At 37.5% G+C, this 27,612-nt stretch overlaps 1 protein-coding gene across 1 annotated transcript; it reads right to left on the bottom strand.

The window, feature by feature from the left end:
• Nucleotides 1-863: 863 nt before the first annotated feature.
• On the bottom strand, nucleotides 864-17,562 carry LOC148082857 (uncharacterized). Its single transcript, XM_087790130.1, has 20 exons — nucleotides 17,238-17,562; nucleotides 16,817-16,917; nucleotides 16,014-16,083; nucleotides 15,801-15,931; nucleotides 15,633-15,718; nucleotides 15,457-15,556; nucleotides 15,262-15,305; nucleotides 15,034-15,111; nucleotides 14,357-14,553; nucleotides 12,381-12,445; nucleotides 12,184-12,290; nucleotides 11,942-12,044; nucleotides 8,898-8,997; nucleotides 8,027-8,066; nucleotides 7,789-7,840; nucleotides 7,450-7,558; nucleotides 6,488-6,571; nucleotides 6,283-6,400; nucleotides 2,226-2,316; nucleotides 864-1,470 (listed from the first exon to the last, which is right to left on the bottom strand). The coding sequence occupies exons 1-20, from the start codon at nucleotides 17,461-17,463 to the stop codon at nucleotides 1,396-1,398; spliced, it is 1,977 nt and encodes a 658-aa protein (XP_087646256.1). The 5' UTR covers nucleotides 17,464-17,562; the 3' UTR covers nucleotides 864-1,395.
• Nucleotides 17,563-27,612: the final 10,050 nt, after the last annotated feature.

Raw genomic sequence — 27,612 nt, 5'->3', positions numbered from 1 at the left:
AAAAAATACGAATGAAAGAAATTCTTACGTTGTAGCATCCAGGGTAAATTTCAAATTATGAAATTATTTATTTTTTTACTTAATTATCCAAAATCTATATGTATGTCCCTAATTCTATGTGTTTTTTTCTAGTTGGTGATGGTGCATATCGAAAGGACAGTAAAGCACTTTTGTTTTGTATATGCCGACAGGAAGTTGACTTTCTCTTGGTGTCCTGAAAGCAATTTAAAACGTGTATGTTTTATTCTGCACGTGTGTCTCCAGCCTGCTGAGAGCACAGAGACTGATTTGGGAATGATTCAGAGAAGCTCTCATCCGTGACCTAAGCAGCATCAAGGATCAGTCTGGTTGCAATTATGGGAAAACAGAGGGAAACTCGGAAACTGGCATTCCTGCAGCAAATGGCACCGGTGCTTTGCGATTTAGGTGCGTTGCCACAGGCTTTTGATTGGACCGTTGAGCTCCAGCACAGGATACTTTGAAACCGGAACCTTTACCCCGGAGGTTTGGGGGGTTTGGAGGGTGTGGGGATCAGAGGTCACGGAATGGCAAAGCTTTAACAAACCTGATGATACGATGATGATCGGGGAGGATGCAGAGCCGCGAACACCTCTCAGACAAACCATATCAGTTACCTGCTAAACTAGTTCACAGCCCATTTTTACTTACACTAGAATCAAGAATTTATTTTTACTTGTTATACAAATCCAATAAATGTTGACTGTCCACCTCTAAGGATGGTGAATAATTACTGAATCCTTGGAAAGTAGAAATCTGATGTGAACACTTGAACAAAACCTCAAGTAAATAGTCTATAATACAAGTTGTCATCACAGAAGGACTCAGATAAGAACAACAACAAATGGTTTTAAATGTACTTCATTCATTTGAATTCCAGATTAGTAATCCAAAGGAACAGTTTGTTAAGGCAAACAAAGCCCTGGTAGTAGATTTGGGCTAGACTTGGAAATGAAACGAAAATGGCACAAACTGTTTTTGAATCTCCAGATAAAACTTGAAAAAATATCTTGATGTAAATGTATAGAAATCTGAAGAAAAGTGTAACTTGAGTTGATGGACCCTTAAGATTCTTATTTTGTAGTTTGGCGACTAAAGCCTCTCTCACACCTGCCTGACACATCCAAATCATCTGTGGTTGATACAATCCTGCACAGTGAAGCTGAGGTACATGTTTTTGGGCTATATTACAGTTAAATCAAAACTGACTTGAGCTATTACTGTAGCATTTGGCCAAGAGAACATACACATTTCGATCCGTAAAAAATAATTCTAAAGATTAAGCATCATTAGTGGGTTGTTCTATAATTGTTAACGTTAGTAAACAGGTAATTGACATGGATCAGCATCTTCATGTTTCCTTCGTTCGTCCTCGTCTCAGTCCACCAGTGACTTCAGGTCAGGAAGCCCCTTCAGCTTTAAGTCCAACAGCATTTGACCATAAGCCTTACCCTGTCAGGAGCAGGACGAAACACTTTAACATCATGCAAACGCGTTTTAACCCGGTGTGTGTGGTTTTGTGTGTGTTTGCCTTTTACACAATATACTCCAATTATTTGGGAAAGCTTTCCAGTTGGGGACAACATTTGGCATCCCTGTTAAGATCGCATTAGAAAAGCATTGAACATGCTCTGACAAAAATCGCTGATGTCCACATAAGTGACATTGTGTGTGTGTGACCCCCCAATCTGTCTGTGTATAAGCTTAAACTCAACCTCTAGCCTAAGTCGGAGGTACTGCATCCTGCAATGCCCCAAATGTGGCTATAATATCTTACAAAAGTTTGTCATCGTTAGATACGACAATGTACCTTTAATTGAAAAATAAATTATTTTTGAAATCACAATCCTCTTTTTATATATCTATTGAAAGTTCCAGCCGCTCTTTAAACCATCACAGGACCCCACACATGTAGGTGTCCCAAATGGATACGTATGTGTGTGTGTTTGAGGCCGTTTCTAGTGTGAGAGTGTGTGTGATCACACATGGCGAGGCAACGGTGGGTTTGTGTGCCTCTTTGATGTCGCTGTGGATTCCAGCAAGGCAGTATAAAACTTTTACAAGAGCATCTGAGTAAGAAATGCGGCGAAAAGGTGGAAAAGCTGTGAACATCTTAAAATGCTTTGGTTTTAGTCAATCCAAAATTGCTTGTTAAACGAAGCAGCCCGTGTGACCACCTTCCTATCCATGACGTAAAAATGTTTTACCTGGGGGTCACTGCGCAGTGAGGCCACCCCTCCCCCGCCGAGAGAACTCTCCAGAACAAAGTTTAGGCCGTGGATCCCCGGAAGAGTGTATCTACAAGGTCAAGAAACAAAGGGAAACCAAGAGACGTTAAACACCGATACACAGCTGGCGTTTCACTCGCAGCTCTTCACTCTTTACAAAGCCGAGTGTGTTTAAAGGGGAAAAAATGTTGTGCTGCTTGTTCGATTTCTGGAGGGTTTATTGTGTATGTGTGAGTCGAGCCTTATTCATACCTTTAAATTACATTTTATAGCTAGCAAATGAAAACCGCCTGTGATTAGAGAGCAAAATTGGCTTAAACCAAAACAAACAAAGTAACTTAGAAAACTCCATCAGTTCAAGTGTAAAGGCAGTGTCTGTGCTTAAACGAGTGTTTGGTGTGGAACACACAAGCATATGTGGTGCTTTACGAGAGCTGGAGGGGCACTAATGAACCGTCTGCGGGTTGAACGAGCATTTTTTTAGGGTGTGAGTCGGGATGCAGGTCAGAGAATTTTACAGCCTCCACCTCCTTATTACAGTAATTGCAAACACACCGCAACCTGAGTCACGTCGCAACCATGTTTAGGCCTCTGCGGGGGTCCCACACATGCACTTTTGCCTTCCACCAGGAATGTGTTAAATAGGCAAACACAGGCGCTAGTGTGCAAGTCTGCCATTTCTAAGTATATTGGACTCAATACACTTCACATAACTTCTCATCATTTCACTGTTGCCAAATTCCTGTTTGCTAACAAAATACAATTAAACATCAGGTAAACTTTAATACATTTTTAGTTTAGCAAGTTGCTAAATGAATTATACTAGACTAGACTTGGGGGCAAAAAGAGTGGGAAATGTCTGACGGATAACAGCTTTATATTTATTATTGTATTAACTCTGAATACAACTTTCTCAAGTTCTTTGTTCTTCGTTGTTTTTTTCATTTAATAGTTTCTTCGCCCCGCTTATATGTTTAGAATGTGGTCCTTGAGGAAATGTAATTTGCCTTGTGCTCGCTAGACAAATAAACTTGACCTACGCAGACAGTATGTTGTTTGTACATTTTTTGATTGTGACACAAATATTTTATTTTTGCCTAAATACATTGTGTTAAAGTCTGGGTGTCATCCTCGACAGTACACTTTCTTTTCATTCCCACATAAACAACATCATCCTGTCTGCATATTTTCACCTCCGCAGAACCAACAGACTCCGCCCCTCCCTCACCCCCCATACTGCCGCCATCCTTGTCCACAGCGTCGTCACCTCCCGCATCGACTATTGTAACTCCCTATTGGATCTTTTTGGTCTCCCTCAAAAGTCACTCCACAAACTCAAACTGGTTCAAAACTCGGACGCCCGCATAACTACCCAAACCCCCACATCCTACCACATTACCCCCATCCTCCAGCATCTTCACTGGCTCACTGGCTGAATCATCTACAAACTCCTCCTGCACACCTTCAAGTCCGTCCATAACCTCACCCCTCTCTACCTGTCTGACCTGATTACAATCAACCCTGACTCACTCTCTCCGCTCCTCCTCCACCACTCACCTCTCTGTGCCCTCTGCCAACCCCAGCACCGTGGAGAGCAGAACTCTCTCCCACCTACCCTCCTCAATTGTGACCATCTCCCACTATTCAAATCACAACTCAAAAAACACCAGTTTCGACTTGTATACCTCTCAGAACCTCTTTCATCTGCTGTTACCTCCTCGTTTTATTATGTTGTTTTAATCCTCTACCTCCTGGTTTTATTGTATTATGTCGTTAGCTAATCGTTAGCTTAGATTGTTGAGGGTAATTTAACAATACTAACTTGATGAGTTAGTGAGGACATTAGCATGGAGGATGATAGTTTATAATGTCTTTTTAAAATGCACATGTTTACATGAAAAATATACGTTTTGTTTTAGTTTTTTCATTGTGTGGAGAGGGCAATTGATGTACCTGACATGGTTTTAAAGATGTAAAATAGGTACATACTGAGGCAAACTGATGATAAGGAAGATCATACAAAGAGTTATTCGATTCTGAAGTTTAAAACAATAAAAATTGTCTTTACTCGATCAACAGGTAAAACTATCACAATAAGTATTTATTTTTATTCACACAATCTTGTCAAATATACTTTTGAGTTAAATAAATGTATTTTATGTGAACAGAGATGGTGAGCCACAAAAAAAATCATATTAACTCTAACGAAAGGCCACAAATGGCTCCTGGGTCAGACTTTAGACATGCTCAAGTGAATTTCATGAGGTCGGCCAAACTGGTCATGGATATTTGGAGAGGTAACATGCACTTAACAATGTATTTATTTGTGTAGTTTCTCTGTACACTGTTAATATCACAAGTAGGTGTTTACCACCAATGTCTCCAGACTGTGTTGACCATATTTTAGAGATAATTCTCAGCAAAGTTCTTACCTCCACTCAGCATAAGTGTTGCAAAGGTCAATCTCAACTTTTCTTCCGGAATGTTCTTGATCTCTCTTAATCATGCCGTTGAAACCTTACATAACCTACTACTACTTCTGTTGAGAGTTATTGTAGGAAAATAAACCTTTTAAATATAGACTTTATTTTTTAAATACTATATATACACACAACCAGATACACTGGCACACATTTATGTGCACTGATAGCGGTCATGTTATGGTTTGAAATATATTTTGTTGACTACCTTCCAAAAAATTGCCCCAGTACCCCTTTTATCTCTTTGAGAAATATCTCATATCATGCTGGTCATTTAAAGAAAACTCGCAGAAATCACAATGCTATGGACCAACTTTGACCACAGTCAATTAAATTAAAAGCCAAAGTTTTGCATGGATGAACCGGGACTTCTTTCACCTTAAAAATTTCTTGCTACAGGTATTAATGCTTTATCTTACCAACTGTCAATCGAAAAACAGAATACAGTACTATTGCATTGTTTAAGTAGGGTTGGGAATTGATTGGAACTGGGAGTAAGTGTTTTCATTATACAATGAGTCAGAAATAGATATTATCCGTCGGTGAAAGTAAAATTTCTGTCCGACTTTTTAAATTCGAGTCTTTAAAAACTGCAACCAAAAAAATCAGAATTAGAATCATTCAAATTCAAACAATACCCAATTCTTACATCCTTAATTGTATTTTTTTTTATACTGGTATATTCGAAACTGCAATGTAATGCTCGCCTGGATAACTTTCTGAATTAATGGCTAAGAAATATGAGTGAACACGACTTCTGTGTTTTGGTTCATCCGACTATAGAAGAACTAGTTACATCATCAGTGACATTGAAAAGGGTCGATGAAACAGCAAATTTACCTTGACAAAAATATAAATGAATACTTGAACCACTTTGACTGGAAGGGTTTTCTCGTTATTGAAAGAAGGAACTGAAGTCAAGAGCCTGCAGCAGTTATGAACAATCGTCTCCTTCAGTCTTCTTCATGGACATTTTACAAAGAATAGAGCTTAATCATCTGCAGGCTCAGATTTTTAGTCCTGGGTTAGGGAGATATTCTGAGGTTGGCTTATGTTCTGTAACAACCACCAGGGGGAATTCCAAGGTCAATTTCACAATCAATTAACTTGCTGCTTGCAGATCTCTGAGTCGAGGTCAGAAAAATAAAGTGGCTCTGTGTCGTCCATGTCATAACGGGTAAAACGCTGAATAGATTCAAATTTCAACCAGGAAAAAATGATTCCAGGAGGAAATCAAATGTTTTTCGACATGCATTTCACGTGAAGGAGAGTCATTCCTTAGGGGGTGTAAGGGACCCCTTGGAGTCCTTCATGGGTCCAAATAGAGGTCAGGGCCAAATACAGATTAGGAGTCTTTGTAATCCTCTTTAAGGAAATTAACATGTTTAACAGCAGGAATGTTCATTAGTTCATTATTTACACTATTTAAATGTAATTCATGATCTTTGTTTAGCCATTCCCCGTCCCTAGCTTTCCAGCACCTGCATGATTTTAAATGTTGTTACAGGTTTACAGTCCAGCAGAGAAGAGTGAAGATTGATTCTTAAAAAACTTACCGTTTCACAGTATCGTGAACATCAGGTTGAATAAGATGAGAGAAGTACTCTTTTACCACAGAGGATGTTAGGTGTTTCTTCAAGTATGGATAGAAGAGGGGATGACGGGCAACTACGCCTGGTAAGAGGAGGAGATGCTTTGAGTTATTACAAAACATTGTACTAGATATATATTTCGAAGACAAAGCTACCGTGTAGTTCTCACCAATATTGGCGCTGTCTCCTTTGTCTCCACTTCTTGTGTAAGCCAACTCCTCCAGCCGGTAGCTGTGTTTTCCACATGGGAGATCTCGAAAGAAACAAGAGAAATATTGCTCATTTTCTAATGTCAAGTCAGAAATCTTAATTCATTATGAAGCTTAAAACCTTTCTGTAAGAGGACAAATATCAAAAAGTGAGAAGGAAAACATTTTTATATTATGCGTAATTCTTTTTTAAATGAACAGAAATTAATCGGGGGCAAAAATCCATAATTTCAAACGTTCCACCCAAAGAAAAACTTATAAAGGCCCTAAGTTAATTTGGGGATGTGACCACATTCAAACTTCAATCACCATTGCCAACATGGAGGACCACAGCTGCCATGTTTAGTAAAGGCCTCCATATGATAATCTTTTACCTGCCTACATGCCTTGTCCAGTGCTTTTATTCCTCATTTGGACTTTCAGGACTACTTCCATTCTACACCTAGTAGCTGCTCATGTTTGATGTGTGGTTGTAATGAGATAATTCCCAGGCCTTAAAAACGAATTTTGATCCCTTTTCATTTTAATCTTGTCAATTTAAATGTTGTCTACCTTTCATTTAGCTTTTCACCTGGCTTATCTTATCATAATTATAATATTTGAATTTGGGATGGGTCTGTGTGAGGCCTAATGGACATCGTTAACCTAGCCTCTATCGGTATACTTTGTTCTACATTTTTGTATTTAAGCCAGGTGATATTTATGACAGTTGTCTTGTCTCACCACTTGGGTCCAGCCTTGATTTTGATGCTGCTATTTAAGATAATTTTTGTTTACAATGATTTAAAATCATGTTTGCCACTTCAATGCTCAATTAATTGATCTTTATTGATCTATCTAAGTTATTTACACTCTGGTGATTTCCAAATATGAGTTTCCAGACTCGTTAAAAATGTAGTGTGAAAACTTGAAAACTTCTCACCAGCATCAGGAAGCTCATCAGATGAAGCCGGAAGAGCTTCCTGTTGAGATTTGTCTGGCTCTGAGGTCAAAAGGGACTCAATGAGCTGTCCACCCATGTGAACCTCAACCTGCAAAATAATTGATCCACATATTAAATAAAAATATGAATCACCATGCATCTGTTTTATACTAAACAAAAGCACTTTTCTGATATAATAACAAATTATTAAAGGCACACACAGTTGTTAACCCAAATAATCACAATTATTTGAAATAAACATTTTGGTAGGATACACAAAGTAAAAAAGAACATGACATGACTGGATAATAGAATAAAATAATTCCATAGACAACCAACCTGTAGCTCAGTCTTGGGGTGCATGAAGAAAAATGGCTTCAACACTGGAGAACTTTGGTAAACAAAAAAACGAAAACAAAAAAAAGCAGCTGGTCAGAGAAATAACTGTTATCAAAGTATTTTAAAAAAATTTTTTTATAGGACCCAAGGTGAATATGAATAATCCATATATAAAAAAACATACAATTAACCATCAATTAATCATGAAGATGGAATTTAAAAAAGTGTTTTCTCTTACACTCTGGGGCGTCCACCAACAATGCCCGTCAGTCCAGGTGCTTTAAAAAGTAAACACATTTCAAATTTTAAAAATAGTCACCTATTTTAAATGAAAAAATATCATGAACTGTTGGTCAATTAAAATAATCTCCAGTACACAGGTTAACAGGTTGACCAGCTGCTTTGTCTCCTCAGCCAAGTAAATTTGAATCTATCTTTATGCATAAGAAACAAGTATGGTAATCAATTTTGTTGTCCTTTAGTTGAACTCATTACCCATAAACATGTCCCAAAACTCACCCTGGTCACTACCCTCCTTATCTACGCATTCTGCTAGAAGCGGAGTCTCTATTTGGAGCTTGACTGCTAAAGGCAATAATGAGAATGGTGAGAATTGTAGGTTTGAGACTTGAAAAAAAAAAACATATTTAATTCATACATTATGGATTTCAAACCTGATCGATTCAATTTTATTAAAAGGATGAAATCATAACCAAGTTATCTTATGACACTTCCCACTTTAACCAACACTATATAAGAGAGAAAAATACAGGTCCAAGCGAATCACAATGAGCGACAGTGGTGAGGAAAAACTTCCCTCTGACAGGTAGAAACCTTGAGCAGAGCCAGATACAGTGTGAATAGTCCCCTGCTGTGACCGGCTGGGAAGAAGGAACATCGAGTTGCCCTCCCCCTTAACCTACACTGAGAGGTCAGTTGCTTATTTTCGAAAACATATTTTGTTGAGCGGTTTGGGAGTCCAAAAGGCATAATGATCAGACACACCCACACACAGACAGATTTACTATATATAAAGCGAGAGTTAGTAAAATATATAAAGAGAATATAACCCTTCTTTGTATGGTAAGAAAGGGGAAAGCTTTTCTTACCCATGCCAGTCCCTGCAGCAGCGATTTCTCTAGAGAAGAGTTCCAAAGCCTGTTTCTGTTTGTGGTGGACGGCCATCCAGATCACTGCTTCTCTGGAGCCCTGGAGGAAAAGTTCTCCTTATTAGTGCTTTGATTGTGTTCACAATGCTCCAAACTATTTTTAAGGCCTTTAAAAAATTCACTTGTATTGTCTGTCTTTTTTCCTTTAAGGACCCTCATTCAGTCAGCAGGACCTAAAGACGTCTTTGGGTGAAACATTTACAAGATAGAAAACTGAGTGCAGTTCCTGAATCCTGAAAGCATTTACTGTTGAATTACTTTTTTAATATTTAACCAAATCATCATCGAAATCCAGAGCACCTCTTCAGCAGCTAATTAGCTTTCATGGAGTAACATGAGGGTACATTTTCCATGAGAGAAAAACTGGCAGTGAGAATAATTGACCCACAGTTTCTCTCTAATTTACTTTCCATTTGTGGTGACATGAAGGGGGTCTTTTCCACATGGTTACCAAGTCATGTGACAGCATTTGGGAATTTAAAAAGACAGTTCAGATGAGATTAAATGCCAAGAAAAACGTTGTTCAGCAGTTTTTAGCACTCTGTTAATGAAACAGGAAAACAAGAAATACTGCCCAAGGAACAATGAAAAAAGACTTGAAACCAAAGGTAGCAGCATAAATAAGACATTTTGGTTACCCTTTTACAGTTGTAGTGATGGGTTGACAAGGCCTAATGAAACAGCTGATGGGTGTCATGTGTCTTCATTTTGGAAGTCCAATAGATGGCAGTATAAGTTTGAAAGCCAAAGATTATAAAGTAAGTAAGTAAGTGAGTGATTTACCCGAATCAGCCGACATCATGATGTCACTGGACACTTTCAGTAGGAGCCAGACTGAAACTTCTCATGGATATCGCTCTGATCCAGGAACAACTATAGCTTCTCAGACACCACCTTCTCTAAGATCTTGGATCTGTCCCCTAATCCTTTAAAAATGAAGCGGTCACCCCAATTTTGAAAAAACTTGGTCTAGACCCCAACATTTACAATAATCTCCGCCCCATCTCAAACCTGCCATTTGTCTCTAAAATACTAAAAACTGTCGCCTCTCAACTCCACTCCCACCTCTCACAAAACAACCTCTATGAGCCCTTTCAGTCCGGTTTCCACCACCACCACAGCAAGGAAACAACCCTCGTCAAAATTACTAATAACCTCCTCACTGCCGCTGACTCTGGTCCACTCTTCATCCTCATTCTCCTCGACCTCATCGCTGCCTCTGATACCATCTCACACCTCATTCTCCGCAGTAGAGTCTCCTCACTCTGCATCTCCCAAAGTTCCCTCAAATGGTTCCACTCCTACCTCACTGACTGCACCCAGTTCCTCTAGCTAAAATCTTCCAGATCCACCCTCTCCTCAGTCACCGCAGGTGTGCACCAGGGCTTTGTCCTGGGACCCCTCCTCTTCATCACTTATCACCATCACTACTTATCACAAAATTCAACATCAATTTCGACTTCTTCGCGGATGACACCCAGCTCTACCTTTCTTGCAAACCCTACTCGTCAATTCGGCCCCCCCTCCTCACTTCCTTTCTACACAAAACCAACTAATGGTTCACTTCAACCCTCCTAAAATTAAATTCAGACAAAACAGAAATCCTCCTCATCCAAATCCACACTCTCCAAAGTTGAGTTTCCTCCTCCCCTCAGGTCAAGAGTCTAGGTGAAATCCTCGACAGTACACTTTTCTTACAATCTCAAATTAACAACGTCACCCGGTCTGCATATTTTCACCTCGGCAATATCAACAGGCTCCGCCCCTCCCCTCAAAAGTCCCTCCACAAACTCCAACTCATTCAAAACTCTGCCGCATCATCACTGAAACCCCTACATCCCACCATATTACCCCCATCCTCCAGCAGCATCACTGGCTCCCCATTAACCAAAGAATCATCAACAAACTCCTCCTGTACACCTTCAAGTCCATCCACAACCTCACCCCTCCCTACCTGTCTGACCTCATATCCACCAAAACCCCGACTCACTCCCGCTGTTCCTCCTCCTCAACACACCTCTCTGTGCCATCTGTCCCCCTTTAGCACCGTGAAAAGCAGAGCATTCAGTCACTCTGCTTCCAAACTCTGCAACTCTCTCCCACCTGACCTATGCAACTGTGACTCTCTCCCCCTCTTTAATACCCAACTCAAAACTCACCTGTTCCGCACTGCTTACTCCTCATAACCCCTTTCATCTACTGCTAGCACTTTGTTCTATAATGTTGTTTTTATCCTTCAGCATCGCGTTATTATTGTACTGTGTGCTTCTATTGTATTATGTATTTTATTGTATTTATGATTTTATTGTGCAGCCACCTTGAGTCTTATGAATGGCGCTTTTAAATAAAATGTATTATTATTAATTATTATTATTATTATTATTATTATTATAAATTACTGAGGTCAGTCGGGTCTAATCCTACCTTTTTGAGTAAAGGCTCCACAATGGCATGTTTAAATGCATTGGGAAAAACCCCTGCGGAAAGGGAGAGGTTTACTATTTTGGTAACCCAGGGGGGCAATTTCATTACAACACACTTTAATAAGAGCCTACACAGAAGGTTCCACACAAAAGGGGAGGGATTTTCTCTTTGATCAATTTAATTTTGTCAATGAAAAATCTCAACAATGCATTGCTGTCAGCTTCACAGAGGACAGGGGTGATTGTAGCAGCAGCACACACGAGAGAATTGATCGTGTCAAACAACACTCTGGGGTTTTTATTTACTGTTACAAGTTTCCGAATGTAATCAGGCCTGGCAGAATTCATAATCTCATTGAATGAGGACATCAGATCCCTGAGGTGAAGACACAAGCGCATGGATTATAAACTCCAGATTGTAGAGATTTTTTTCAGTTAAAGAAAACAGTTTTTGGTCAGTTTTCTTTCAGTGTTGTACTAGAGATTTGTCTCTGTCAAATACAAAACCAAGGTTTCTGAGGCTCAGTTACCTACTACGATAACAAATGCTGTTATTGTCACCTTTTTTTGTGCATGAGCACCGTACGTATCTTCAGCTCCGAGGACCTGGATGTTGACAGCACAAAAATCTTGAAGCCCCAACTGCTTAAAGATGCGCTTTGCCCTGCACACAGACACACACTGGGCATTAATACAATAAATAATACATTGTTGAATACAACTCTATTTAATTTTGGTTAATTTATCTTTAAACCCTTTGTCAATTTTGCTAAAGTTTACATTCCTGTACACAGACAACACACCGTTTGATGACGCTCTCCGCAGTTCGTCTAGCCTTTTCCTCCGATCTTGGTCCTCCAACTAGACAAACAGCTGTCACTCTGAAACCGTCCATGTATGTTGCACACACCTACAAGAATAATATATTTAGCTAAAAGCTTATTTTCTAAAAAAGCACACTTAACACATTCCTGTGCTGTAAATAAACGTAGAGTCAAACCTTGTAGTCAGGTGATGGTGGAAATCCTTTGGCACCAGTGACACTGACTGCTCCTCCATCCACACCTGAAATCAAACAATTTTAAGACATCAATCTTTTTCTTTGTCTTTTAAAAATAGCAGCTTTCAGTTTCTTTCGGAGTGGGTGAAAGAATATGTGAAACTCAATCACAGTTATAGTGAACAATATGTTAACAAACAAAATCATAGGCGACGTTTCTTGTGTCTTTTAGCTCAATAAATAGTCTAATAACAAAGAAAAGGGGAAAAGATATTTTAGTTGTTTACTATATAAACAAAAAACATACCAGGGTTCAGTTTTTTTTTCTTTAAAACCCGTAGCTTCATAAATATAAAAACAATATTTTATCTTTATAAAACTCTCCAAAGATCTGTCAGTATTTGTAAACCTATTACTAGTCTGCCACCAGCTCCTTTTTGCACTTTCTCACAGCTCCTTTAGAATGAAACATTACACAGCAATTTCTTTCACCTCAGCATGAACCAGACTCCACCAGGCTACAGATGAGAAATATGTGGGTCAGGGAACGGTCAGGCAGTATTGAGCAGCCCAAATACTTCAATTAGACTGAAATATTTACATTTTTCTGAGCTGCAACAAGAGCAAAAAGTTCATGACCCTTTTCAAGATGGATACTGTTCCAGATCTGATCCAAAACACCCACATTGTCATAGTTGAAAAAAAAGGCATAACTTAAAGGCTGATAAACTACATATCGTTTAATTCAGCAGTGTTTCCTGACATTTTAGCATCAAAGTGAAACGTTAAAAGGTAAAATATTGTGGATAATGGAAAATTAGTTGTTTTTTTTACTCAAAATGAGATCAGACTGTTGGATCTGAAAGTTTAACACTATTGAATAAGTAATTAAGTAAAGACAAAGGTTGAGCAGCAGCTTTAAGTAATATATCAATAAGAGACAAAGACAATAAGTCAATTTTACATTGAATTATCTTAAGGCTATAATACTACAAATGTAAGGAAAAATGGTAACTTGTTGCACGAGGAGTTTGAAACTGTAAATTTGAGAATAGCCTCAACAACAATTTAACACAAACCCAAAATTTGCCTTGACCTACAAATTCTAAAATAAAACCATAGAATGCCTAATAGCTAAACCAGGGATGTAAAACAAAATCATTAATGGGGCCAGAATCTTTAAAACAGTCTACATGGTGGCCAAAAACGCATATTTAGAAAAATGTCTTTAGTAGGATATATTAGTGTGATTGCAAGGATTTATTCTGAGGCTCAATCCATCTTGATTTTCTTTGTGTCAATCAAATGCTTCCATCGAATTCCCATCCTTAGTTTGACATAAGTTCTACTCATACTTAAAGCCCTGGTCTAATTGTCAACATATATAATGTCTGTTCCTTATCTTATCTAAAACAAAAACATCTCACAATATATCAACATGAACATTAATCTACTATCGTATAGTTATGACGTGATTGTCTTTAAAAGTTTATCCTAACTATAGTTATAAAAGTGGGTTTATATAAAACCTTTAATAAATGAAAAACATTTGATAAGTAAGAGCCAAATATTTCTTCCTTAAGCGCAACTTTTCAGGGTCAACATCCCAGGAGGCTCTGAAACATGGCTTTGTAGGCCATTGGAGTTTATTGGGTTTTTTTTAGATTGGAGCATTTACACCTCCTCATTTGGATTACAGATCCAAACATAAAAGCACAAGTAAATGTCAACAACTAATTCACTTATCAGTGAAGAAAAGTTCAGCAGAGGAGGTTGTCTGTTCCATGGCAGTTTTTGATGGATCTATGTTTTGATGTGTGAATAAAAATAGCTAATTAGATGGTTCGGTGGAAAGTGAATGGTTCAAGCAGGGGTCAGAGCAGACATCCGGATGTGTTTGTTTTAGGTGAAGAAGAATTATGTAATATAGTTGAGCAACCGGTCACATCTTCAGTGTTTGACTGTGTGTTTGTTACCCGGCAGCTCCTTGATGGTCACGCGACTGAAGTCACAGGTGACGTCGGGCAGCAGGTAGCGCTGAGGGTCGCCAATCTCGTATACCAACTGCTCAGCAACCGTGCCGAATGAAACCAGGCCCCCAGTTTTGGGTGGTTTGGTGAGAATGAAAGAGCCGTCGCTCGAACATTCGGCCACCGGGAAGCCCATGTTGTGCCTGTGGAAAACTACTATTATTTTGTGTTTTATAAATTTTCATGAAAATCAATGATAATGTTTTACTGTCATGTGATAGCTTATGTGTCTTAATGGGTTTTGATTTTTAAAAAATATAAATCAAATTATTTCACACATTGGTATTTCTCTAATGTAATTCCACAATCAGATGTCGATGGTGAAATAGTGAAAAAGTATATAACGGATAATAAGGAATACAAGTTCAAGCTGAGAGAAGATAAACTTATACGGAGGAAAAAAAAAAGAAAATGAGAAAATAAAAATAAACAACAGACAAATATTCAGATTATATACCAGATAATTCCCTTGTAAGCCGAAAAGAATATCTGCAGAATAGTTGATATACAAAAAGAAATGTAACATAGATACTGCCAACTAAGATAGAATTTAATAATAACTCAATACTAAACAAAAAAATATATCTTTGACGTTGTTTTTAAATAAAGATAACTGTACTTACCAATCTGGGACTTTATGCCAGTCTGTAAAGATTCCTCCTGTACACTGAGCCCCGCACTCAATCACATGTCCGGCAAGACTGACACAAAAACATCAAATTATTTGGGAGGCAAATTATAGAGATAGCCTCAATTTAATCTCAATAAATAATACCAAAATAAATTAAATATAACATTTTCATATGGTCATTATAATGTGTGTTTGCGTGCTTGCGTGCGTGCCTACATACCTTCCAGCTGCAAGCAAGTCAAAGTCTTCTTTCTTCCATCCAAACTGCAATAGATAAATGTTATAAGTAATCTGTAACTCAGTGCCACCTGCTGGGCATTTGTATCAGGCAAAAATTTGAGTTTTACTTTATAGAATCCACTAATATGCTAGAACTTGGGATTCAAAAGAAACAATGAGGCAAAAAGAAACTCACTGAATGCATGAGAGGCCCCAGGACGACAGCGCTGTCCACACAGCGACCAGTTACTACGATATCTGCACCCAGATCTAAACATTTACGGATTGGAAGTGCACTGAAAACATAAAAGAATATTTACAAAAACTTTTTAAAAGGAAAAATAAAATCCAACCCTCTTCATGTGTTCATACCCGAGATAAGCGTTCATACTGTGAAGTGTTTTGGGCAAATGTTGTTTGCTGTTGTCAGACATTCTTACCTCAGTAAGGTTGTTTTTCTGTTAGAAGAAAAAAAGCTTTTCATTAAAAAAAAATGAATGCGCCAAAGATGACACAAGAAGTTTCGTGTTGCAGCCTCACGTGGTGAATGAGGTCATCACCTGTCACCACGGCAACCTTCATGTCCAGACCAGCCTTCTTGATGACCTCCTCAATGGCTTCCGCACAGGCAAGAGGATTCACACCCCCTGCATTACTGATCACACGAACACCTACATGGACCAAATCAATAGATTAATTGTTATTTTTCAGGAGGATTAGGTACCAAGTACAACTCTAGGATTACTTGCTTGCCTTTTTTGTGAATGTCATGAATAAATGGTGCGAGTGCTACCTCGACAAAATCTGGAGCGTATCCCATTTTCTACAACAAGACAAAAAAGGGTTATTACTATGTTGTGACCACAGTGTGGCCTCCTGTTTCCCAGAAAAGCATTACATAGATTATTCTCTTACATCATTATGCAGCTACTTTCTAAAGTGCTAATTATAGAATTTTTCATCTACTTCTTCTCCGGTTATTCTGCTTGTCAACTACCACCATCATGATTACTGTTTTAATACATACATAATTGTGCACAAATGTGTAATTAATTAAAAATGTATGAATGTTACCAGATATTTTGGGGCTTGAAAGTAACATAAATCTTATTTTTGTGTTCATGTTTTTAAGACTTTTGAAAATAGGATTTAAGAAAGTTTAATCAGGGCCAAATTATCCATATGGGCAATTGGACAGGTGCCCAGCAACGGTCGGTGCTCCTGAAAAAATTCCTTTTGCCCTCCTTTCTCTTTTGTGAACTAATACGAGTCAGTAATCGACACACCAGATGCTGCTCTAAGGTTTAAAATAGAAGTTTCCCCAGAGTTTGTTAAAGACGAAGGTAAGTGAAACAATGTCACATCACATAGTATATTTTATATTGCGTTTACCACCCATATTAATCACTTATCAGTCTTCTTGAATTTCGGTTAAATTATATATTCATTATATTCTAGTGAAATCTTTACTTGAGTAATTACAAATTCAGATTGAGACCTGGCAACAATTTTGGATTAAAATTTAGGACAGCAAATGAAAGAAGGGGTTTACTCACAGGCTTCTTGGCTTTGGCAGCTGTAAGTAGGGACATGGTGATCTCACTGAGGTAATCGAACACCAGAAAGTCCAGCTTCCCACCATGGACCAACTGAGGCACTGAACAAGAACAAAGGCTGTATGAATACAATGTCAAAAATGTCATTTTATAAGGAGTTATCCTAGCTTGTCAGTATAACTGCTAAACATTGTCAAAGCTGAAACTTTCTGGACTCACCTGGGACCAGAACAATGTTTCAATCCAAACAAACAGACAGACAAAAACAATTAATAGGGTTGTAAATGGAAATATATTTGAAGTTTGACACTTTAATGAAGTTTTTTTTATCACTGTCGTGAACTGCAGTGGAGGTCACAGAGGTCACGATCAAGATCACGAATCCACAGGTGAGTGACTGGTTTATTTGAATGACGTGTACCTGAGGTCGCGGTGTCCCCCCAGAAACCAGAGGCGCAGCCGATTCGAACCGGTTTTGTTTTGGCCGTACTTGTGAAACATCTGGCACTGGTTTTGTTCCAGACATTTATTTGAGAGGCGCTAGCTGACGAGCTGAAGTGGTCAAAGCGAGAAGTGAAACATGTCTCAACTACCCTGCTGCACGAAGAACGAAGAACGACCGTGCGAGAGGAACGCAGTGACAACATTATGAACGCATTCGCTGATAAAACGTTAAATACTAGTTTCTCAAGTTCGGGGCATTATTTGGTGCCTCAATAACCCCAGCCGTCAGTAAACAACTCCAGTTCTTCTTCTACTAGATTTACAATAGTAAACGGTTCAGCATAAGCAGCTGATTACCGCCCCCTGTTGGAATCAGATTGTATTACAGGCTTCTCATGGTTCGAGGCGAAGTTTATTTTTATTATTTTTATTTTCTCCTACTGTTCTGTTAATCAATTAACTTTTCCTTGCTGATTTTTTATGTCTTGATGTGTTTTACGGTTTTAAGTCAATATCTGAAAAACAACAATGACCTTTGAATTTTAAATACATTTGTTTGTGGCTTCACAATTATATATATATATATAATAATATAATATATATATATTAATTATACAAATGTTCCATCATTTGTTGAAAATATAAAACATTAGTATTTATTACTTTTCTTGATTTCTCATTCACTGTCACACACTAATAAATAAATAATGTGAACTAAACATTCAATTAATGCTATCATTTTATCACATGTAAAATTGTATGTGTGTGTGTATGTTTCATTGTGTGTCCAGGATGTTTCTCCGCCTCCGTTCAATGTAACTTGGATAAAACTCTTGCTCACTGCAGCACTATTCAATTCAAGTCTATCTATCTCACGGTCTGTTAAAGAAAGGACTTAAAGATAGATGAATGGAGTTTGAATTTTTTTTCAAAAGAGTTGTTCTGGCAAATTTACTTCGAAGACTTTTAGAACCTTAAAATCATGTTTCCATTAAATCCTTTGCAATCTTTGGATGCATTCCTGTTTTGTGTTTTTTTCTGACTTGTAATATTTATTGTGTAGGTTTTAGTTTTTAATTTAGTTTTGTTTTTTAAACAAGACCTGTTTCCCATTTGAAAATTAAAAAGGTATTTTAAAAATAAATCTACAACGGTCTGATGTGTTGACTTGACAAATGTATTTTATATTTATATCATTTGACAAACTGAAGTAGAATTATAGGAGCAGAATTTGTGGCGCCACTGGTCATCACAGAAAAGTACCTCTTAGAAAGATTGATATTTGAGGGTTAGCAACATGCAAAATAGTTAGAAAAGGGCTGGCTATTATCCATTTCATCACTGTTGGATTCAAGACAGCGAGACTTTTGAACTTCACAGCGACAAGGTTTGTCTGTTAAAAGTATATACAAACTTTACCACATTGATAACAGTAATGAGGGTGTGCATCATATTATTTATCTGTTTACCTTTGTTAAAAAACTTGATTGCAGAATTTACAATGTTTCGTTTAAATAGCAGTTGTTCATCAAATAGCCTTTGTTTATATTTGTATATGTAAAGTTATATTAAGGTTTCAAGTATAATTGCCAAAAATCACAAAAAAGTGGATTCTGAGTATGTTCCTGTTTCAATGATTATATTGACTTCTAAAGAATTAAGAGATTTGTTTAACAAAACCTTTAATACATGACAATGATTGTAATGATTAAATATACTGTAACTGATTCACCTTTCACTATGGTAACGCATGTTTCTTACTGCAAAGTTTTCTTTAACATAATTAGAAAGAGCAACACGTCATGTATGGATGACAAAAATCTGTGTTTTGAATCAAACACTGAAGACATAGCCCAGAAATTAACTTTTTTTTTAATATATATTTTATTGAGTATTGTTTTGATAGACCCTAGTCTGGAAATATATAAGTATAGTATATAAATATAAGTTACTTACTTACTTACTTAAATCCTATTCTACTTTATGGTGACTATAACGTGGACAACTCTTAAAGCATGAAACAATTTTGTTCCATCTCATCTCTTTTCCAATGACAAAATAATTAGTGAGACAATCTGCATAATGAGTGTATTATACAATACCAACAATGTAATGGACACTAAAATCTTGGCTGTTTAAATTGATAAATTATAACATTCAACAGCAACACATTTTTTCACATATTTACTGTGTTTTACAGAATATGTTCTACAAAACTCATGGAAACGAAACTGGAAGTAACTTCTTCCTCAACTGCCAGACCAACGTCGCTAGCACTGTCTTCTACAGCATCTACACGATTATCTGCGTCTTATGCTTCTTACCACTCTCCATCTTCATCCTCTGCACGGGATACTGGAAATGGTTAAATCAAGGAGGCGCCTCTGCCCGGAAGAAATTCATGCATGCTGACATTGTAACCTACCACTCGGCTGTCATACAACTCATTTCTGTTGTTGGGGCGATTTGCTACACAATCGGTACCTTTAATAAGAGCGGAGTGTGGACCATGTTGGGGGTGTACGTTTGTGCCATTGGGTTACCAAGTGAGCCACTCACAGAGATGTTGATCTGTGTTGACCTCTACCTGGCTGTTGTTTTTCCTATTCAATACACTCTCCATCGTGACAAATGTGGTGTCATGATCAGAAACGTTTGTATCACATTGGTTTGGCTGTGTGGTTTTGGATGGATCGGAATAACCATAAAGTGCATGCCTGGCTATGCCACCATCCCTTTGGGCATTGTAACAGCCATCATCATAGGGGTGATTGTGATCTGCGGAGGTACAGTTGTCTACGTTCTCAGACGCTCCGGTCCAGGGGAGGCGGGACCAAGCAAGGCAAGGGTTGACCAGAAGAAGCTGAGGGCTCTACAGATCATGATGTGCATCACTGGAGTGCTTCTGCTAAGGAATCTCAGCAATGTCCTGGTGATCACGTTTGAAAATAATATGGATTCCTTTCTTTTCTGTGGCTTAGTGGACCTTGTAGTTTTATTCACTATTCCCAGCTCTTTGGTTTTGCCAATTTTGTATCTGCACAAAGAAGGAAAGATCAAGTTTTGCCTCAAGAATTTTCATCAGTAAGTGTCTTAAAGAGCAACTAATGCCAAAACACAACTCTCCTGACCTACTCACTTGTGTAAATGTTTCAAATTATGACGTTCGTAATAATGGGCTTCACTCCTCCTCCAGCCAGCTGTAATCACATTTATACAAAGCGTTCCTTTGAGGTGGAGACCTACGGGATTGATGACGTACAGTAATGTACAGTGCCAAGCCTCAATGCTTTACCAATCCCAGCTGAGTGGGTTTGTTAATGGTGAACGAGATTTCATCTTAAAAAAACAAGGTGTTTTCAGTGGGTGGGGCTACAGCGCATTTTCTAATGTAATTATTTAAATAAAAGGGAGATTTGAACAAACAGACACATACCGATGAGTACAATAGAGGTCCAAGATCTATTTAAGAGACTCTTAAATCAACACATTAGTTGACCTTTAACCCTTGTGTTATGTCAGGGTCAAAGTGACCCGAAGCCCCGGAAACAAAATTTAATTTACTAAAATACTTTTACATTTTCATCATAAAATTATATTTAGTGAAGTCTCATGTTAGTCAATAAACCTTTTTTTAATAACAGTGCATTGAGATGCTTCAATATTAATATGAATTTCCTAATTTTCTTTATATCATTTTTTGTTTCGATTTTCAGATCTCATATAAGAAAAACATCAAGAGAATATAAATGCTGTTCATAAATGGCCTGGATATATATAAATATATAAATAATATTATTATTATTACTATTATGTTATATATTAATGATGGCTTTTGGTTGATATCATAACCACCTTTTGGATCACGAGTCCATCCGCTATGATTATTTATTTTTGATCTTAAACCATGATTCTTATCAGTAGTTAAATAAGAAAAGGTTGAAGCTCCAATAACAGTTATATCTTTTGATACTTTTGTTTGTAGTGATGAATTTCTGTTTAGGTGTTACGTGTTAGGTTTGTTTTTCCTCAGTTTATAACAAATGTATGCCGACTTAGTGTGTAGTTACCTCTTTGAAAATATACGTAATGCAATAGTTACATTAGGATAGTGTTATTGGGAAACATAAAAGGAAGTTGGTTTGATCATACTTTCACTCATTTTTGCTGGAATAATTGACCATAATTTTGTTTGAAATAAAATAATGTCTTCTGCTCACCATTTCATTTTCACTTTAAAATGGATTGTTATATTAGCAGCACCAGACACCAATCTGTTTGTATCATATGAGCTCTGTCAACGCTAACCCTGATCATTTGCATGGGTGTGAAAAAATCACCATGTTGGAAAAAGCACCACCATTGTTTTGCATTTGTTTCTGATGATGTCCACCTGAGAAGAATAACGATTAGACATTAATTCACTTCGACTGAGAATCAAATAGAGCTATAAAAATGCAAAATGCTATTGATGAGACGGAAAATTATCTAGTTTAGTGTGCTAAAATATATTACACAAAGCAAAAAGTCATATAACTCTGATGAAATAGTTTTTATGTATTACTAACCTTTCCAATCTAAAACCAAATGAAATGTAACTGTAGATCAGTGGTTCTTAACCTTGTTGGAAGTACCGAACCCCACCAGTTTCATATGCGCATTCACCCAACCCCTCTTTAGTGAAAAATAAAATGTGATTTTTTTTTTAAATTCAAGACATAGATGTATATGATATGTTTCTGTATTCCCTGTCTAAAGTGTTCCTTTAGTTTTGTAGTCATGCAGATATTACGCTCACTCCAATCGCATTCCGTATACATATGAATCCATGTTGTACATATTCGTCCGACCAATTTCTTCTTTTTCCCGACATAGTTAGTATGGATTAAAGTATTAACAAAGAAATCACACGACGTACTACCACGACAGTTGCACGTTGACTACTGAGCGCACCAAATTCACCGCAGCAGGGATTGTCCAAACAGTGTAGCATGATCATCTGAAGCCAGTGATGGCCAAGCGCGGTGTGTCATCACAAATTTATACGATAATTCGGGTGTGTCTGGACCTCCACAGTGGAGGCTCTGCCGAACCCCTGAGACCGACTCACCGAACCCCTAGGGTTCGATCGAACCCAGGTTAAGAACCACTGCTGTAGATCATTTAAAATGTACTTGGAAAAAAATAAATGTAATTATTTTTATATTGTGCTTACGGAAAACAATGAAGGCCGGTAAAGATATAAGTAACTATTGTCAAGTGTTGCTGATGTTGCAGATGTGTGCTTCATTTTCTGGTGTTTATTTAGATTGTTTCACTGCATGATAGAGGCCAAAGTAAGTAAGTAAGTAAGTAAGTAATATATATTTATATAGCGCTTTTCGAGACCAGGGTCACAAAGCGCTTTAACAATCAAAACAATACTCAAAACAGTACATACTTCAAAGATCAAGACAACACCGAGAACAACACAGGAGTTCGAGAAATTCAAGGAAAAGCCTGCACAAATAGAAACGTCTTAAGATGTTTCTTAAAGGAGTCAGTAGACTCCATCAAGCGCAAAGAGAGAGGAAGATTGTTCCAAAGCTTAGGAGCAACAGCCTGAAAAGATTTCTCTCCTCTGGTCCTGAGCCGTGTGCGTGGAACCATCAGTAGATTCTGATCCACAGACCTCAGAGCCCGAGCTGGGGTGTAAGGCTGGATCAGATCAGTGATGTAAGGAGGAGCCTGACCATGAATAGCTCTGAAAGTAAGAACCAGAATTTTAAAGTTGATCCTGAAAGAAACTGGAAGCCAGTGAAGAGTTTTAAGGACCGGAGAAATGTGAGTTCTTCTACTAGAGCGGGTCAGAATTCTCGCTGCAGAGTTCTGAATCAACTGCAGGCGAGACAGCTCCTTCTTGTTAAGACATGAAAACAAACTGTTACAATAGTCCAGACGAGAAGAAACAAACGCATGGATTACAAGCTCCAGATCATGTTGTGACAGCATTTTCCTAAGTTTAGAGATTTTTCTCAGTTGAAGGAAACAGTTTCTGGTCAGTTTTCTACAGTGTTGAACAAGAGACATGTCTTTATCAAATACAACACCCAGGTTTTACAACACACAAAGGTTGTTATCTCTTACATTCTGTCTCTGAAAGCCCTAGAAATGGCTTCAATGGGGAAAAAACTTGAACAATTTAACACATGAACACTTTATTTTCCTATATACAGTAAATGGGCAGGTTATTTCAAAACTTTTTCATCCAAATTACACAACAGATCTACTATGATAAAGCTGCCATCTGTTCTTCCATCACTGTGTAGCTTTAGGCTGCAAACCTTTAGGGCTTTTGGAAAAGAAAAAGTAACGACAAAAGGCTGAGGTAGAGGGTGTTGGTGGTGGTTTAATTCACATTTTTTATTACATTCACTTGGATGTATAAAAACAATAAGAATATATATGCCCAACAGCATTTCGCCATTTAAAATTTGCAATAAAAACATTTAACTACATGTCGCCCTTTACCGTACAAGTAAATGAGGAGCAATACTGTACTACTGGGTATACTAAAAACGTATGCCAAATCTTTAAGGACACATGAAGAATATCCGCTCGTCAACTTAAAGTATGGAAGATAGTATGTGAAAAGAAAACCAAACAGCCAGAACCACAAAACAAACATGATGGCTAAAACATTGAGCAACGCTCTTTTCTTTTTTTGGTCAATCTTCTGCTTCTCAGAGCTCACGCTGCCTGGCCTGGGACGGATTAGCACTGCGATAATAGAAAGACCACAGAAAGAGTTAACGGCCAATGAGAGGATTAGAAAACTAAAGATTGCCTCAAGTGGTATATTAGGGATGTGAGGTACAGTAAAAACTATTATGGAAATGAATAACCAAACACAAGTGATGCAAATGTTGCGGTAGAGTTGGCCCTTGACTTTCACAAACCTCATGTAGTTAATTGGATGAACAACAGCCAGGTAACGCTCAACACTGGCCAGGACATGGAAGAAGCACTCGCCATAGTAAGAAAATGCAACAATATGAATTCCAACATTCAGTATGGCCCCTTTGTGAAGTGGGGCTCCAATTATTCGGCAGGAGGAGCCAACGAACCAGATCAGATCCATGGCGACCATATTATAGGTGAAGCAGTCTAAAGAGCTTATCCCGGTCAAGGAGCTGCGCTCTCGCCATTGTTGGTAACCAGAATAGATGACTGTGAAGCAGAGCGGGAGAACCAGGCAGGCTTTGGCCGTGTGCACCGCGTAGGTTGTGTTCAAACTGCAAAAGTGGTCTGTAGAGTTCAGTGAAATGTTCTCCATCTTCCAAATCCTGAAAAGAGAAAATCCAGTTCAGTTTTAGATATTTAGGTTTAAAGGTCAAATCAAGAAAACATGCGTTTGAATGGAAACGTTGGATATCTATGTCATCACCAAAGAAGTTCAGGTGGAGCTTCTATCTCTGGAGCCTTATTGATGCCCTCAAAAGCTACTATTGCTAGTAAAGCTACACAGTGGTGTCAAACTCAATCACACCAGAAAAAATCTTGAGCTGTCTTGCAGGCCAAATCAAATTCCTAGTTACCATCTATCTCTAACTATCTCAAACAGGCTTGAGATATTGTCTTTTCATTCATGGAGGCTAAAACTTCTAAATTATTTCTGTGTTTATTTTCCTCACATCAAATTCCTTCTACATAAGTGTTGCTCTTATTGGAATTCTCTGTATAAAAGTTGACAACCATAACCTCTGTTCCTTATCTTAGCTTAAACACTGATGTCTTTCCAGGTAGCTGTATTATGAGGAACAATAATCTATTTAGATTTTGGCTCTTTGTTGAACCAATCATCCAGCTGGCATAAAATGACTTTGCAGGCAAGATTTGAGTTTGACATGTGTGCCATAGATATAGATTTTACACATACATACATTTATTGTGAATATTATTGTCGAAGTTGTCCCAGATAACTTAACTTTAGTAATTAGTGAATTAGTAAAGTTGCCACTCACCTTCAAGTTCTGGCAGTCAGATGAAGAGTGAAAGTCCAAGCATCGTTATCTGTGTGACAAATGTTTCTAGATGACAGGAGGTTTTGCATGCATCACATTCCCAATCCATGCAAAGCACATTAATGCACAGCAGAAAGAACAGGGGGGGTTATGAAAATAGAATGAAATATATAAACTTCATTCTTTTTTTTCATTGTTTATCTGTGATCGTTAAAGAGACCAGTTATCTTTGCCCAGAAATCTCTTCTTGAAGAATATAAGACTAACTGATATCTCTGGTTTGAAGAAGACAAGAAGGTTTCTCCTCAACAATTGCAGGCATCTTACAAACTGAATTTTGGAATGACCTTGTCTTTACATGTCTTTGTCAACCTGTCCATATGATTGGTTATATTCTACTCAAACTTGGGTCGACAAAGGGTTGGGATAGTTTTCGGAGTAGTTCAAGTCTTTTCTGGAGTAACATACATGTCTATATGACGACGAAGGGTGCTAACTTCTCTTTGTCCTCCTTTTCCAAAAGATACACACTTATACACATTCAAATACCTCCATACTGCTCATCTGTAATGTCCATCTTATATTGAAACCCCAACATGTGATATTGTTGCAGCAGAATATCACAGTGTCTCTGGGCATCAGGGCGCATGTGCAAGATCTTGGATCTTGGTCTAAAAGCAATCTTAAAATATAGACTTGTTTGATTTTCATGTCACAATTGCTCATGTCGGGGCTTTAATAAAATATGGACATTACAGACGAGCAGTGTGGAGGTGTTTGGTTGTTGTGATTGAATGAGAACAATTCTTAATGTTGATGCTTTAATACAAGATGTTCATTGGAGATGAGTGCCGCTGAGGTATTTGGATGTTTTGAATTCATTACCCAAAGCATTTATTGAAGCTGAGTTAGATTATTAACTGTCATTCTGACGGGTTATTGTTCCCCTTTTTTGCCTCAATTATTTGCTGGATTTAAAGAAAAATGAGATTTTGGCTCATATCAAGTGAACAACAACATTTATTTGGTTGTATGCTGTGTTATAGAAGGTCCCTCGTGATGTAATTGTATATGTTCTGCATGTCAAACTCAAGGCCTGTGGGCCAAATCTGGACCACCACATCCTTGTATGCAGCCTGTCGGACGGTTGACTCAAAATACAGTGTGTTTAAAATAAAACAAGGAACACAGATTATGGATTGCATCAATTAAACAGAGTTTTCACAACGATATTTTCAGCTCCAATAATTAATTTAATTTTAAGACAATATTCAAATCAGACTCGTTCTACCTCAGTTAGATACGATGGATGACAAAACATTAAAAAAAAAAGTTTGCTGAAGACCCAAGCAGATGTACACACAAAAAAATTGTGAATCATTTTATATTATTTATTTATTTAATTTTAATAGTTGTAAATGTAGTATTATTTGATTTTATATTTGATTTTAGTTAGACTGAATTTGACTAGAGTGTAGGCGCTTTTATCCTCGTTTCAATTTATTATTTGGATTTAATTACGATCAAGAAATATAATTTTGTGTTCTATTGCTTCTCTATAAACTAATTAAACATTAAGAAGTTTAATTTAATTTAAAAAGACAATCCTCAAACACTGCAAAAGTTTTCATTTAAAGTTATCTCTCTTGATGTTTGTGAATGTTTCAATCTGGAAATTGAGAGAAACGGAACATGAGAAAGCAGCCGTTGTTAAAATGTGAATGAACACTCACATTCTGATGCAAAAACAAGGCTGAGGAATTAAAAAAGGTCTTTGACTTTAGCAGCTTTTCTTATTATTAACTCATAACTGTTCTTACTTCTGTGTTAATTCCACCATGTTTTCGAACGTCTCTGCAGTCCACCACCAGGTGAGGGATTCTTACTTAAAGCAGAGGGCTTTCCACACGGTAGTTATTATTGTTTTTCAGTATTGTTAAGTTATACAAGCAAATTTACTATTTAAATCTCTTCCTTGTTGTTTATGTTGCCAGGCAACTTTGTATTGCCGCTGATTTACCTGCAGCCAGATTGAAATCTGTCCTGTATCAATTCAAATAATTTTTACTGAATATTGGGAAATTTACTTTAATTGACTATTTCATTTCTAACTGTGTTTTAGTTCACTTTTTTTAAGTAGAAATTAAACTGGTGCATTTATTATAGTGTACAAATTAGTATGGATGTTGAGGTGAAAACAATCCAGTTACAGTATGTCTAATTCCTGCCTTAAAGCTTCTTTGCTTCTATGTCTTTACTAAGATGTAACAGTGACAGTACAACTAGAAAAAGGTGCTTCTTAATAAGAAGAACAATAGATATTGATATATTCTATATAAAATTAAAATT

The sequence above is a fragment of the Callionymus lyra genome, chromosome 4 (genome assembly GCF_982586985.1).
Source record: "Callionymus lyra chromosome 4, fCalLyr1.hap1.1, whole genome shotgun sequence".
Taxonomy (NCBI): domain Eukaryota; kingdom Metazoa; phylum Chordata; class Actinopteri; order Syngnathiformes; family Callionymidae; genus Callionymus; species Callionymus lyra.
This window is presented reverse-complemented; position numbering and strand designations above follow the sequence as displayed.